General features: G+C 42.0%; 1 protein-coding gene across 25 annotated transcripts in view; it reads left to right on the forward strand.

Moving 5' to 3' along the window:
• The window catches only part of POC5 (POC5 centriolar protein), a 32,279-nt gene extending 18,976 nt beyond the window's left edge, over window positions 1–13,303 (forward strand). For 4 of the 25 annotated variants that reach the window (XM_081944228.1, XM_081944251.1, XM_081944239.1 and 1 more), the window contains 17 exons: window positions 359–436; window positions 563–640; window positions 755–811; window positions 931–1,008; window positions 1,122–1,199; window positions 1,319–1,399; window positions 1,519–1,596; window positions 1,715–1,792; window positions 2,001–2,081; window positions 2,205–2,279; window positions 2,395–2,472; window positions 2,589–2,663; window positions 2,765–2,842; window positions 6,883–7,043; window positions 7,271–7,381; window positions 9,249–9,425; window positions 12,855–13,303. In XM_081944228.1, the coding sequence (XP_081800354.1) occupies window positions 359–436; window positions 563–640; window positions 755–811; window positions 931–1,008; window positions 1,122–1,199; window positions 1,319–1,399; window positions 1,519–1,596; window positions 1,715–1,792; window positions 2,001–2,081; window positions 2,205–2,279; window positions 2,395–2,472; window positions 2,589–2,663; window positions 2,765–2,842; window positions 6,883–7,043; window positions 7,271–7,381; window positions 9,249–9,425; window positions 12,855–12,998 (1,586 nt within the window). In that variant the 3' untranslated portion in view covers window positions 12,999–13,303. Of the gene's footprint in view, window positions 1–358; window positions 437–562; window positions 641–754; window positions 812–930; window positions 1,009–1,121; window positions 1,200–1,318; window positions 1,400–1,518; window positions 1,597–1,714; window positions 1,793–2,000; window positions 2,082–2,204; window positions 2,280–2,394; window positions 2,473–2,588; window positions 2,664–2,764; window positions 2,843–6,882; window positions 7,044–7,270; window positions 7,382–9,248; window positions 9,426–12,854 lie in introns of those variants that run through there. The other 21 variants (XM_081944240.1, XM_081944248.1, XM_081944250.1 and 18 more) reach the window with 21 other exon arrangements.
• Window positions 13,304–14,895: the final 1,592 nt, after the last annotated feature.

The raw sequence follows: 14,895 nt of genomic DNA on the forward strand, positions 1-14,895 counted from the left end.
TTATCACCTTTTGCTTCCTTGAAAGGAAAAAAAGAAGTGTTTTTTTCCCTCAGTTTCAGAGGAATTACATTCTTTTCAATTATATTGAATTTTTCTCATAGATTTGTGACTGAGTTTATTATGCTGTCAGCATAATTCTAAATACTTTCTGACAATCTCCTTCAAGAACTGAACACTTCGCGCACTGTGGCTTAGGGGGTGCTTTTAGTCGTCCGTCCCCGTCCCCGTCCCCCCCCATTTTGAAATGTGAAACTAGCCCCCACCTGGCCCAGCAGCCAGGCCCAGCAGGGTGAAAAGAGTGTTTTGGTGCACTGAGGCTCAGGGGCTGCTTTTAGCTTTTATTTTTTATTTTTTGCAGTGCGAAGTCAGCTTCAGCCTGGCCCATCAGTTAGATCAAGCACATTTCGTCAGCAGCAGGAGCAAGTAAACAGTGAAGGTCAGCTGGACTGATAGAATTGAAGGGCTGCAGGGGTGTTAAAGTGTAGGATGGCAAAAAAAAAAAAAGCACTTTGGTGCACTGAGGCTCAGGGGCTGTTTTTAGCTTTTATTTTATTTTTTGCAGTGCGAAGTCAGCTTCAGCCTGGCCTATCAACCAGATCGAGCCTGTTTCGTCAGCAGCAGGAGCAAGTAGACAGTGACGGTCAGCTGGGCTGATGAAACTCAGGGGTCTTGGAATGCAGGGTGTCAAAAAAGCACTTTGGTGCACTGAGCTTTACAGGCTGCTTTTAACCTTTTTTTAAAAAACTTCATTCAGGCCCATCAACCAGATCCAGCATATTTCGTCAGCAGCAGGAACAAGCAAACGGGGAAGGTCAGTGGGTTGGTGGAACACAGGGCTGCAGGAATCTTGGAGTGTAGAATAGCTGAAAAAGTGTTTTGGTATAAGTGAGGTTCCTAGGTTGGTTTTAGCTTTTCTTTTACTTGTTGCAGTGAGAAATCAGCTTCATCCTGGCCCGTCAAACAGACCGAGTGTGTTTCGTCAGCAGCAGGAGCAAGTAAACGATGAAGGTCAGCTAGGTTGACGGAATGCAGGGCTGCAGAGGAGTGAAGGATGGCAAAAAAGTATTTTGGTGCACTTGAAGCTCCTAGGCTGGTTTTAGCTTTTCTTTTACTTGTTGCAGTGAGAAATCAGCATGATCCTGGCCCGTCAAACAGACCGAGCTTGTTTCGTCAGCAGCAGGAGCAAGTAAATGATGAAGGTCAGCTAGGTTGACGGGATACAGGGCTGCAGGGATCTTTGGAGGAAAGGATGGCAAAAAAGTGTTTTGATGCACTGAAGCTCCTGTGCTGGTTTTGGCTTTTATTTTATTTTTTGCAGCACGAAATCCGTTTCTGCCTGGCCCATCAGTTAAACCAAGCCTAGTTCAGCAGCAGGAGCAGGAGCAAGTAGATGGGGAAGGTCAGCTGGATTGATGGGATGCAGGGCTGCAGGGATCTTGGAGTGAAGGGTGGCGAAAATGTCTTTTAAGTGCACTGAAGCTCCTAGGCTGGCTTTAGCTTTTCTTTTACTTTTTGCAGTGAGAAATCAGCTTCATCCTGTCCCATCAAACAGACCGAGCGTGTTTCGTCAGCAGCAGGAGAAAGTAAACGGTGAAGGTCAGCTAGGTGGATGGAACGCAGGGCTGCAGGGATCTTGGAGTGAAGGATGGCAGAAAAGTGCTTTGGTGCACTGAAACTCCTAGGCTGGTTTTAGCTTCTATTTTACTTTTTGCAGTGAGAAATCAGCTTCATCCTGGCCCGGCAAACAGACCAAGCATATTTCGTCAGCAGCAGGAGAAAGTAAACGGTGAAGGTCAGCTAGGTTGATGGAATGCCGGGCTGCAGGGATCTTAAAGTGTAGGATGGCAAAAAAAAGCACTGAGGCTCAGGCTGCTTTTAGCTTCTCTTTTTTGCCGTGCAAAGTCAGCTTCAGCCTGTCCCGTCAGTGAAGGGTAACAAAAACATCTTTTATTGCACTGAAACTCCTACACTGGTTTTAACTTTTATTTTATTTTTTGCAGCGAGAAATCCTCTTCAGCCTGGCCCGTCAGTTAGATCAAGCATATTTCAACCGCAGGAGCAGGAGCAAGTAGACGGTGAAGGTCAGCTAGGTTGATGGAACGCATGGCTGCAGAGATTTTTGGAGTGAAGGGTGGCAAAAAAAAAGGTCTTTTGGTGCACTGAAACTCTTACACTGGTTTTAGCTTTTATTTTATTTTTTGCAGCGAGAAATCCTCTTCAGCCTGGCCCGTCAGTTAGATCAAGCATATTTCAGGAGCAGGAGCAAGTAGACGGTGAAGGTCAGCTAGGTTGATGGAACCCAAGGGTGCAGGGAACTTGGAGTGAAGGGTGGCGAAAAAAAGTGTTTTGGTGCACTGAGGCTGATGGGCTGCTTGTCGCTTTTCTTTTTTGCAGTGCGAAATCAGCTTCATCCTGTCCCATCAAACAGACAGAGCAAGTTTCGTCAGCAGCAGGAGCAAGCAAACGGAGAAGGTCAGCTAGGTTGATGGAACGCAGGGCTGCAGGGATCTAGAAGGGTGGCAAAAATAAGTGTTTTGGTGCACTGAAGCGCCTGTGCTGATTTTAGCTTTTATTTTATTTTTTTGCAGCGCGAAATCAGCTTCAGCCGGTCCCATCAGTTAGATCAAGCATATTTCAGCAGCAGGAGCAAGTAGACGGTGAAGGTCAGCTGGGCTGATGGAACGCAGGGCTGCAGGGGTCTTAAAGTGTAGGATAGCAAAAAAGCACTGAAGCTCAGGCTCCTTTTAGCTTCTCTTTTTTGCAGTGCGAAGTCAGCTTCAGCCTGGCCAGTCAGCCAGATCGAGCATGTTTCGTCAGCAGCAGGAGCAAGAAAATGGTGAAGGTCAGCTGGGCTGGTGGAATGCAGGGGTCTTAGAGTGTAGGGGCAGCCAGGGTAACTGGGACTGAGCTAATGCAGTTGCAGCTTCCTGGGATGTGTGGCAAGCAGCCCCAGAGCCACATAGTTTGGGTGCTGCTTGCCGCCTGCAAGGCAGAATGCAGGTTGACCAAAGAGGCTGGGGGTGGCAATAAGTGGATGGGGAATTTGGAGGCACTCACTTCCCTCCCTGAGCTTGATCCCACCCAGCCCCAGGCTCAGATGGCTTATATTGGAGCCCATAATGTGAATCAGTGCTTTTCTTTTTTATTTCTCTTTTTATTTCCGGCTTTTTTAAAAACCTGAAATAATTAATTGACCACAGGGTGGCACTCCAATACTTTATAACATTCAGTGGCAAGAATCCCACAGGTGTATATATACTGTATATAGTCTTCAGCTTAAAGACCACAACTGGGACTGAATTTTTGTCACTAAGCTATGTGATAGTTAAACAAATCACCAGGTGACCGGAATCACATGATCATTAAGTGGATCACACAGTTGTTAGCAAATCCCGCTCCCCCAACTGATTTGCTTGTCAATTCACAATCACATAAGACATTACAGCCCTCAGAAGTACAAGCTCTTTGCCAACCATCACGAGATTGTTGTGGTGCTGCAATGGCTGCAATTTTGGAGACAGGTCATAAGTCACTTTTTCTTAGGCCGTCATGACTGTTAAACAAACAGTCACAAACCAAAGACTACTTGTATATGTTTGGGAACATGGACACTCCTGCTTTCATTAAACCTATGCCTCAAGCTGCTCATTAATGATAGTAGCCAGGGATGGGATTCAGCCAGATGGTAATTTTGCATCTGGTTTGCCGAACCTATAGTTTCAAGGACTGGCTGGCCCTGCTCACCTCACTCCATCTCTCCCAGGGGTCCCCACGCCGCCCTCTAGGAGGTCAAAAAACTGGCCTCCTGGAAGTTCCAGAAGTCCAGAAACAGGTCTGTTTCCAGCCTCTAGAGGGCCTCAGGAGCCCAGGGGAGACCATTTTCACCCTCCCGAAGGCTCGAGGAAAGCCTCCAGAGCCCTAGGAGGGCGAAAATCCTCTCCCTCCCCCCCCCCCGGCCGTGGTGCAGGAGTCCGAGTAGGCCATGCCCCCATGACCACGCCCACTCAGCAACCGGGCAGAGAACCGGTTGCTAAAAATTTCATTCCCACCCCTGATAGCAGCCCCATACTTTACTGTGTCTTTATACGTATGCCATAATTCAGTGATGGCGAACCTATGGCATGCATGCCACAGGTGGCATGCGGAGCCATTTGTCAGGGCATGCGAGGCGCTGCCCTGTCAGCTGGCTAGCGCGCATGTGCGCGCTGGCCATCTGAGTTCACCCTTTTTAAAAGCCATTTTTCGTCCTCCCCAGGCTCCAGAGGCTTTATAGGAGCCTGGGGAGGTTGAAAAGAGCCTCACCCGCTCCCTCCGGAGGCTTCATGAGCTTCCTTGAAGCCTCCGGAGCACAAAAAATCAGCCCTACAGGCAAACCAGAACTTCGGAAATGGACTTCCAGTTTGCTTGGAGGTTCGTTTTGACTGCTCCGGAGGCGTCATGGAAGCGTCCTGAACGTCCCTGAAGTCTTCGGAGCGCTCAAAACGACCCTCTGAACAAACTGGAAGTGATTTCTGGTTTGCTCAGAGGTTCATTTTGACTGCTCCAGAGGCTTCAGGGATGTGTCCTGAAGGTGCCTGAAGCCTCCGGAGGGCTTCCGCGGGGGGGAGGCTGTTTTCGCCCTCCCCAGGCTCCTATAAAGGCTCTGGAGCCTCGGGAGGGCAAAAAAAGCATGCAAAAAATGGGGGGTCACACCTGTAGTGTACGCATGCGCACTGGGGGGGAGTAGCGCATTGCATTATGGGTGCGGCACGCTCGTACACGACCCCCCTGCACTCCCCCCACTTATAGCACGCAAGCCAATAAAGGTTCCCCATCGCTGCCATAGTTGATGCCAGAAGAATAAGAAATACCAAAAGAGAGACAGTTGTTCCCACCAAACATCCTCCTTGTGGGAAAACGACACTTTGTAGACAGAACTTGGAGAGGAGATTATCTTCCTCTCCATAAATTTCAAAGAACCTATGGGACTGAAATGCTAATATTGCTACATATAGTTTAGCCCTGGATTTCTAATTGCTGGAGCATGGAATAAAGTGAAGCGTTTTGAGGAAATAATCCTCTGGAAGCTTGGCTGATTTGCATGAAGCATTATTTTGTCCTAAATCTATTTTATTATTTATTTATCTATTGAACAAATGTATATGGCTGCCCAATTCATACACAGTTTCTGGCCGGCTTACAACATTACACGTTGTAATTTTGCAATGTTAATGTTTGCTAATATTATTTGGCAATGCTGTAAGCCAATTTCACTTTTGAATTTTCGTGGGTCTGATAGTCTATTAAGTATCTTGTTACAGATATTCCTTGACTTACAACACTCCATTTAGTGACCAAAGTTAGAATGGCACTGAAAAAAGGAACTGCTGATCATTTGTCACACTTAGGACCATTGCAGCATCCAATGGTCATGTGATCAGAATTCGTATGCTTGGCAATTGGTTTGAACTTATGACAGTTGCAATTTCAACCTTCTGACAAGCAAAGTCAATGGGGAAGCCAGATTCACTTAACGCTATTAACAACTGCAGTGGCTTACTTAAAAACTGTGGCAAGAAAAATTGTAAAATGGGGCAAAACTCACTTAACAAATGTCTCGCTTAATATAAATTTTGGGGTCAATTGTGATCAAAAGTCAAGGACTACTTGTACTGCAATAAGGCACCTTTATAAAACATGTATGTTATTTATGTCTTTACACTGCACAATATTTTTTCACTCTTAGGAATAGCCATTCCTTGATCTTTCAAGAAATATCTATTGAGTAATGCTTCCTTTTCGTTTTAATCTCAAATTTATCTTACCTGGAAAGATGTTGTATTGAACCTTAAATCTTATCCACTTCTCCATGAAACAAAACCATAGTATTTTTTTAAACTGACTACTCTCTCCTGTTTTTAGGCCAAATCAGTTCCCTCCTGCCCCAACAGCTGCTCCTTTAAAATTGTGTATATTTGTGTGTATGAAGAAGATATTGTGCATCAAAAATAACAACATTAAAAACATGATAAAAGGGAGGGGGAAATGCAACACAAATACATAAATACACACATATATTGCTTTATCTAACATCCAGTCTACAGGGTAAATTAAAATGTCTTTATAATTTGTGCCCAAACCCCTCAACATAGATGGTAGGAAAATGAGTTTTTCAATTTAAATATACATTTAAAAACTATTTGGACTTGATTAGCTAGATTAGATTTTGGATTAGGGAATAATACACACACACACACACACCACAGGGTAACTCTCATTATATCTCTTATTCCCCTATATTGAATTTAGATTAGGGTCTTTCCTGGCAAAGACCTAGTAAGGTTACCTATTAAACCTTAGAACTTATCTGAATAAATTATCATGTACATATAATTTTAAGACAGCCACTATACCATACTGAATAAATATTGCAGGACTATTTTAAAATTAAGATGGCAACAAATAGGGCTGGTAATTTCTGTAAGTCTCTATAGTTCAGTTTTAGTTTTATTAAATTTATAAACCGCCCCCTCTCCCCAAGGGGACTCGGGAAGTAAAAATTATACAGCTTTTAAAAATGTTATACAATTCTGTACTTTTCAGTTCTGTTTGCAAAATTATATAGATACATAGTTATATACAGCATTCCGTGCGCCTTCAGCATTTAGTCATGCCAGCCACATGACCACGGAGACGTCTTCAGACAGCGCTGGCTCTTCGGCTTTGAAACTGAGATGAGCACCGCCCTCTAGAGTCGGGAACGACCAGCACATATGTGCGAGGGGAACCTTTACCTTTACTTATAGTTATATAACAAAAATAGATATATACTATCTCAATATTAGCAATATTCATCCCTTTGTTATTTTGTTACGTTCTGAATGTTTGTTAATTTGTTTATAGTAGTTGATCTACCAGAAAAAAGAGCAGAATCTGGTGCTGGCACTGGTGGACCTACAGCAAAATTTTCTTCATTTCAGCCTATGCCATCGACTTCCTCACTGCCACAACCACCACCTCATTTTGCTCCAACGACAACTGGGTCTGCTCCTGCAGAAGATCTGGTAAGCGTTCATTTAACACTAACCTTGATCCGTAACAGATTTCAATTCCATTGAACTGAATCTTAGGGAAGTTAATAAATTAGGATAAGTTGTTAAGTCAACATTACAGAGCTATTGGGCCTGAAAATCAGGACAATATGTTGATATTAATATTTTGAATTAGGAAATGGGTGTTACGTATTTCATCTAAATCAGACTATTGCAATTTTCTTCCTGCTGTTTTTCAGTTTTCTTCTCACCAAGGCCATGCAGTAACATCGCAAACCAGATTAGACTCTGCTACTGCAATAAACTGCGGTGCTGCAACAGGATCAGGCACAAAGTGCATTGCAAAACTGGTAATAAAAAACCCCCAACAACATTATTTTTTAAACTACCCTGTTTCCCTGAAAATAAGACCTCCCCGGGATAATAAGCCCAATCGGGCTTTTGAGCGCATGCACTAAAGTAAGCCCTCCTCCAAAAATAAGCCCTCCCTGAAAATATTGCAACACAGCAAGAGCCATGAGGTGACCATGCTCACCGTCTCCTGCACCTCAAAAATATAAGACCTCCTGGAAATAAGGCCAAGCGCTTCTTTCAGGGGTCGGGGGGGGGGGGAAAGACCCTATCTTATTTTTGGGGAAACACGGTATTTTTCTTCACACAATTAATGGAAAATTTTCTATAGAAGTCACTGGAACGGTTTCTGGAAGCTACAAGTTTAATTAAAATGTTATAATTCATTTTTATGCCATTTTTCAATCAAAGTTGAGGATCGATTTCAAACGTGTGAAAATATTAAGCGACCATTCATGTGGTCCTCAGCACATGACAGCAATTGGGACAGGAATTTCCATTGCTAAGCAATGCAGTCATAATGTGCAACTGCATCTCTTAGCTATCTCTAAGCAAAGTCCTGGCTGTTGTTGTTAAGTGAATGCCGTGGTTGGCAAGGCAACTTCCTGTCGGCTTTCCACAACCAAAGTCATTGGGGAAGCTAGCAGGAAGTTGCAAATCCCAGGCAGGCAGGTTCATGGCTGCTGCCAGATGGAGAAGGTAAAGATGGGTGTGGGAAGAATGTGCCAGGGTGTGGTGTGGGTTGGGAAGGATGCATGGGATTGTGGCGCAAATCAAGGTTACACAAAGGTGTGGCATGGTTTGGGGAAAGTGCAGCACAGGTTAGGAAGTAGGTGTGGGGTGTGTGTGAATGACCAGCGCAGCATGAAAGCAGAGAAGAGAGGATGTACAGGCGGAGGAGACTTACCCAAGGACTTTTGACTTTCTCTGCCAGCCTGCCTATTGATTTTCTGAGAAGCTGGCAGAGAAGGTTGCACATAGTGATTACATTACATGATTGCAATGCACTGCAATTGGCTATAAGTCCAAATCAACTGCTAAGCTCCAAATTGCGGTCACATGACCATGGAGGGGTGCTGGGATTGCTGGAACTAACCACCATTTTGCTCAGTGCCATCTTAACTTCAGTCTCTGAATGAGTGATCATAGGTGAAGGGTTAACCTATATGTCCATTTTCTTATGACAGTCAGTTCTTGCAATAGGGGAAGACAAAAAATGCCTGTTGTTGAATCACTGATGTTGACTCGATAACAACTTCCTTGTATTATCAGTTAATCAGTGATTATGAAATGATTTAATGCTGCCCTTTCTATGAAATATTAGGAATCTCTCAAAAATGAAATTCTAGACAAGAAATGAGATCAATGAACTGCTGCAAAATATGATAAGGAAAAGGACCCTGAAGGTGTGAATGCCTCTGAAATATTTACTTTTGGTGAAGAGGGCACCAGAAGCTTTCATAAGGCTAATGTCCCCAGGGTTTCCTTTCTAGCTCAAAATTTTTCAAAAACTCTAGTAGCTCTAGTAATTAGGGTTTTTTGTTTACCTAGAAGTAAAGCTAGTGGGCTACAATGGAATCTTCTAGTCACCTTTTCTGAAGAAATGCTTATGTCATGATACAAATCCATAATCTACAAATAGGACTGTATTTCCAATTATCACAACTAATAGAAAGAATGTGCCCCATTGTTGTAAGAATATGCTGTTAGTATTTAATGAGCCAGGAACCAAAAACTTATATATTCAGTTTTTCCTAGCCAAAGATAGGAAAAAAATAATGTTAAGTCTAGCTGATAATTTAAAACTGCTCTGAGAAGTGCTATGTGTTTCTTATATAATTAGGATTTTTATTTCGTTTGCCACAGCCTATGACTAGAGTGGTGACATCAGCTCAACAAAAGCCTGGAAGGACAGTCACTGCGAAAATCACCGGTCGTTCAGACTTTTCAGGAAAGAATCGTATTTGCAGCAACTTAGATGTCTTGGGTGTTTCGCCTCCCATGAATTCTGTTGTGGTGGAGAAACATCATCCTGTCACTCAGGTAAATGAGTTCTATAAATAAGTTCTGGATTTTATGTCTCCTTTTGATCAGTGACTTTACTTTAGGATTCTTATCGGAGTTATTGTGGAAGTTCAGATTAAAAACGCTTACTAATTTAATTTGTCTACACTTTTAGGTTACTGTATTTTGTCTAGCATGTGATGGAATTCTATATGTCCTATTAGGCAGGTACTAACCAATCAACCAAACATTGTGATAGTAGATAAGGAGTGGAAGATGGCAATAGCGATAGATTGTGACAGCCAAGTGACAGCAGCAGAATGAAGGAGGAGTACATCTAAAAGCTGGAAAAGTACCAGGGTCTGAAGAAGGAATTAGAGAGAATGTGAAAAGAAAAGACCAAAATGATCTCAGTATTGGTAGAAATATTTGAGACTGGGGCTCCTAAACTAGGCGAACGGCTCCAACAGATCCCAGAATCAACATCAGAGTTTTCTGCCCAAAAGAGTGCAGTGTAAGAAACAGTTAAGATACTTCACAGAACCATCAAACTCCAGGCCTTTGATAGAGGGTCCAAGATTAAAGAAGACACAACCATCCACAGGTTGAAAAGGGAATTAAGTCTATATGAAAAAAGTTAGAAACTAGAAAATATTATTCACATAGCTGCAAAACTCACCTTAAACTATACCACACCCACTTCCTAATACCAGGTAGAACTGGTCAGCCTTCTTTAACATTTGCCGGAAGCTCAAGAGGGATTTATGAATTTGGAAATAAATCAGCATTATCTGTATTTGGTTTTGGTATAAATTTTGTATTTCTCGATATTCAAAAGTATATATTTTGTCAATTTCAAGAGTCATAAAAATAAATAGGAAGGAATCCCAAATAGCTTGTGTGATCGCTGGGGAGTCTTGAATTTGGAATGTCAGTTGGAAGCAAGAAACAGGAGACTGGATGGGATGTATCTTAGGGCTTCCTTGCACTCTAAAGAGTCTGTTCTGTTAACTGGAATGTGGAAATAGGAACATACAGAAGGTGCCAAATTAATTTTGAGGTTTTTCAAATGTGGTTAGGAAAAAATGCTGGTCTGAAATGTTTCCAGCTATTAAGAAGACTACGGAGGAACTAGGTTGTCTGATTTAGTATGAGAGAAATACCAATGGGGATAGTTGCTCTGCTTCCAGAGTAATCATATGCTTCCATTTTCCTTGATTTTCAGTTTGATTTCCATTATGTAAGAATAGTGTCTCTCAAACTCAGATGAGAACATAGGGAACTGGTGATGCAGTCTTCCTACACTGTTCTTGTACCCCCTCATGAATTTGACCTCATTCGACAACTGGTATTATAGGAAACAGTTGAAAACTAAGGAGAAATGTCTCCCAAGAGAGGCAAGACTAGAGAAAATGAATGGAACTTGTGGAAGCCAACAGGCTAGATACTTCTGCATTCTAGATCTGAATTAGAATTCAGCCCTGAATCCCAACTAAATCTTAAGTGCCTTTTTATTGTACAATGGTACGCCAGAGTACAAGCACCACCTAAGAGAAGGCCTGTTTAATACTGACCAGGATGATATTGTCATCTTGTGGCAACATATAATTAATAATTGGCCAGTTCTTCATCACAAGCTAAACAAAATTTTCTAGCTTCTTTGATGTGTGGTGTCTATCTTTTTCCTCTCCTTACATTTTGGTATATTCACAGCAGTGGTGGGTTCCGGATCCCATTCCAGCCGGTACGGTTGGCACGGGCCCAGCGGCATCCACATGGACGCACACAGCACTCGCGCACACGCACGCAGCACGCACATGTGTCTTAGCACCTCTGCAAGCCTCCGCGATGCTCCAGCTGCTCCGCAGAGTGTCGCACAGGCGCTGTACACGCCAATCGCAGAAGCCTTAAAAGACAGATAAGGAGCTCGGGAAGGCGGGTGGGCCCTCCGGAGCACCGTACCAGAACAGTATCTGGTGCTCTGGGCAGGCTCCGGTATGCCCGGACCAGGGCGTACCGCCTGCAACCCACCACTGATTCACAGATTTGCCTGTTAATTAGTTTCTTTTCTGTCATTTCTTTTAAAATGATGCTGTAAAGAAAAAAAAAGGAAGTCAGAGAAAGCTTTTGAAAGCAATATCTCTTCAATTCATTTTAAACTTTGTGACAGGTTATAAACTAGTATTACTTCTACCATCTGGGACCAGGCAAATTTTGGCTTGTTAATATTCTTGCTGTTGATGGGTCGAGTTCAGTGTAGCAAGCCTAGCTGCCCTCATTTCTCTGGCTAGACCAGGGGTGTCAAACTCGATTTCATTGAGGGCTGCATCGGGGTTATGTTTGACTTTGCGGGGGGTGGCCAGCTCTACACCATTCATGTTGAGAGCATCTGTGGTGGCCCAAGTGCTCTGCAAGCTCCGTTTTCGGTTGAAATGGCATCCTGCGGAGTTCCATTTTTGCTGGCAGAGGAACCGCGGGCAGGTCCTTTGCTGTTTCCAGAGCAGCCCCATGGGCCAGATCTAAGCACCCCGTGGGCCAGATCTGGCCCCAGGGCCTTGAGTTTGACACTCCTGAGCTAGATGATGCTGGTTGTAGGATGGCCCCATGTTTGCTTTTTTCCTTGCTGTGATGTTTCTTTTGGGAGACTGGATGTGAACTCCCAGTGATCTTTGGAAACCTGACTGTTTGCAAAGACGAGAAGAAATTCCTTCGTCTTCTATGTTCCCATGGCAACTCATCAAAGCACTTGAAACATGTACAGTACACAACTTTTATTATTAGATCCAACAAGATATGAGATTTACTAGTAGGTGAGGGAGGGATGAAGTTTTGCTTTTGAGAAGAATCCTATGCTCATTTGTGGATTCTCTACACAAGAGCTGCAGCTATGTGAAAAGGCTGAAATTTTTTCATTTCTATGGGCTGACACATGGAAATCTGGGGGATGGCTACAATAGATTATTACCACTCCTTTTTCAAATGAAAGCAGGGGATATTTGCTTCATTGCATAACTAGGTGCTAGAAATAATTACTTCTTCCTATAGCTTCAGCCACAATAATCCACATCTAAAATGGCCCAGAACAAGACAGAAAATTGTACTGTTAAGGCAAGTGGGCTGCTGGATGATTTCCGTACGGAGGATTTTTGATTTTTTGTGGTGGTTTGTTTCTTTTTGTTTCAAGAATATCTTGAGAAAAGCTGTTAATATGGATTCTCAGACTATCTAGGCTATAGTTCATTTTAAATGGGAGTGCTGGAACCTGTTCAGCAATATTGTTTGACTAAACAGGTTTAACTGGTTTATTTAAAAAGCTTGGAGTGGCTTAGCAAAATCTGAGGATATTGCCTGAGTTATGGAACAACTTCTGGCAAGCCCTGGCCATGTTCGTCCTTTGTGTTCAATTTTTTTTTAAATATCGTTAAAATTATTTTAACTTATGGAATTGAATATGCTTATATTTTTCAGCAAACTATATCTCAAGCTGTTGCTGCTAAATATCCTCGAACTATGCACCAGTCTTCTAATGCTATTGGTGTGAGACATTTGGGACACAATGGGAAAACTCCTGTCCAGACTCACAACATCCAGTCAATAAAGGTAGTGGAGTAGGTTAGCCGGTTGAAACGCCTGTACTTTATTTTAAGCACACAAAGAAAATTTCCCAGGTTATTGTTTAAAATGTGCTCCCTGGTGTTTGCAGATTAATGGAATAATAACCCAAGATGCATCATGTTTTTCCTCTCAATAATATTGTACATATAGAGATATTTGAAGTGTAAAAAGTGTGCCACTGAAGATGGCACAATGTAGTTCTGTGTAACTGCAAATAAGGTATACTTGAAATTTTTACTTTCTTAAACTTATTATATATCCTTATTTAATGTTTTTAATAAAAATGAAGCGTTGAGCTTGTATATTCTAAAAGGTATTTCTGCTTTATATGTGAACGAGAGCATAGATCATTTTGCCACATTCTGAACTGCTATCTAAATTGTCCATATAGCAATCAGACTTAATATTCAGACATTTTTTGGTTCTGCTATATTTTATCTTCAGCCATTCATAGAACAGGAACATACATAGACATTTTACTTTGTGCAACATAAAACTGGTTTATTAGCCTTACTCCACTATGGAAAATCTAAGCACTTATTGCTGTTGCTGTTTACTATGGTGGGAATCCAGTTGTGTGTTTCCATTAGTAATATTCACTGACATCTCAACCCCATTTGTACTTTCACCAATTATTCTAAAGCTCTCTCAGGTGTAGCTTTTAAGAATGTACAAAAATACCCCACCCCACCCTGAAGAGAAAAGGACTGTGACATTCGATACCTTAATACCCTAAATCTAAATGAATAAATAAATGCCAATATTTATGTAAAATAGCAGTGTGGTTAGCCTTCTCCATACTGGGAACATTTTTTCCCATTGCAATTTGCAGTGGGAGCAATGAAGTTTTGCAGTTTTATGTTAATGGATTTTATCTTTTAGCTCCAAATACTGCTCCATTCTTGTTATCTCTTATGCTAAGGGACCTCAGTTAGGAGTAAACACAATAGAATGTGGGAACTGAGGTCAGGGTTTAGAAGTAGACAAAGAAGCAGCAATGAAGAAAGCAGTGGCTGTGGTGTGCTAATGATGCTGTACTAAAGATCTCTCAATCTGAGAGGAGTTGCCATGATTCTTCCAGCCATATTGTCCACCTTTAGTGATCAAATAGGTGCACCAATAGGGAAAAACAACCTGCTACATCAACTTGCTTCTCCCTAAGGTAATTCTTAAGTATACCTCACTTGTACACCTATTACTAAATGGCTAACCGCAGCATGGGGAGGTAATCTGCGTTTGTAAAATGGATGCAGGAGCTTAAGTAGTAAGGCAGAGGTAATGAAAGTGATCAGACAAGTAATATACTATGGATTGGGCCATGTAGCTATTCAAGCTGAAAAGGAAAATGCGATCAGGGTATGTTAGCCATGTTAGCACCTTAGATGCATTTTTTGTATCTCAACAAAACATATAGCTGATGTTATTACATTAACAGTCCTGTCCACTCAAATCACTTTTTCTCCTTCAAATCTGAATGGCTTCAGCTGTATCTTACGTGTATATGTTCAGGACCAAACCATATTTACTGAGAAGTTTTCTTTTGTTACATTCAATAATTGTTGATAAAGGTGCAAATGTGGTTTAAATTTACACTAGGAACTCACACATGATATTCTCATTTGGGGGTAAGCCAAGTCTCAAAAGAAATAAATAATAAGCAAAATAGGTTTGAGGCAGAAAATAGTGAAAAACAAATCTATGTTTTCTCATATTTTCTATCCTTGCGCACCAGTTTTATCTTCTTGTTTTCTAATTTTCTGTTCAAGCATTCTTTTGTTTATATAACTTTATTACCAAATAAATGTGCCTAGGATTGCAATTTAAATATATGGCATTCAAGGATGCACTTTTTTTGCTTGGTATGGCTGTCTGCCATATTTCCCTGTACAGATTT

The sequence above is a fragment of the Natrix helvetica genome, assembly GCF_964273705.1.
Source record: "Natrix helvetica genome assembly, chromosome: 2".
In the NCBI taxonomy this organism is placed as follows: Eukaryota; Metazoa; Chordata; class Lepidosauria; order Squamata; family Natricidae; genus Natrix; species Natrix helvetica.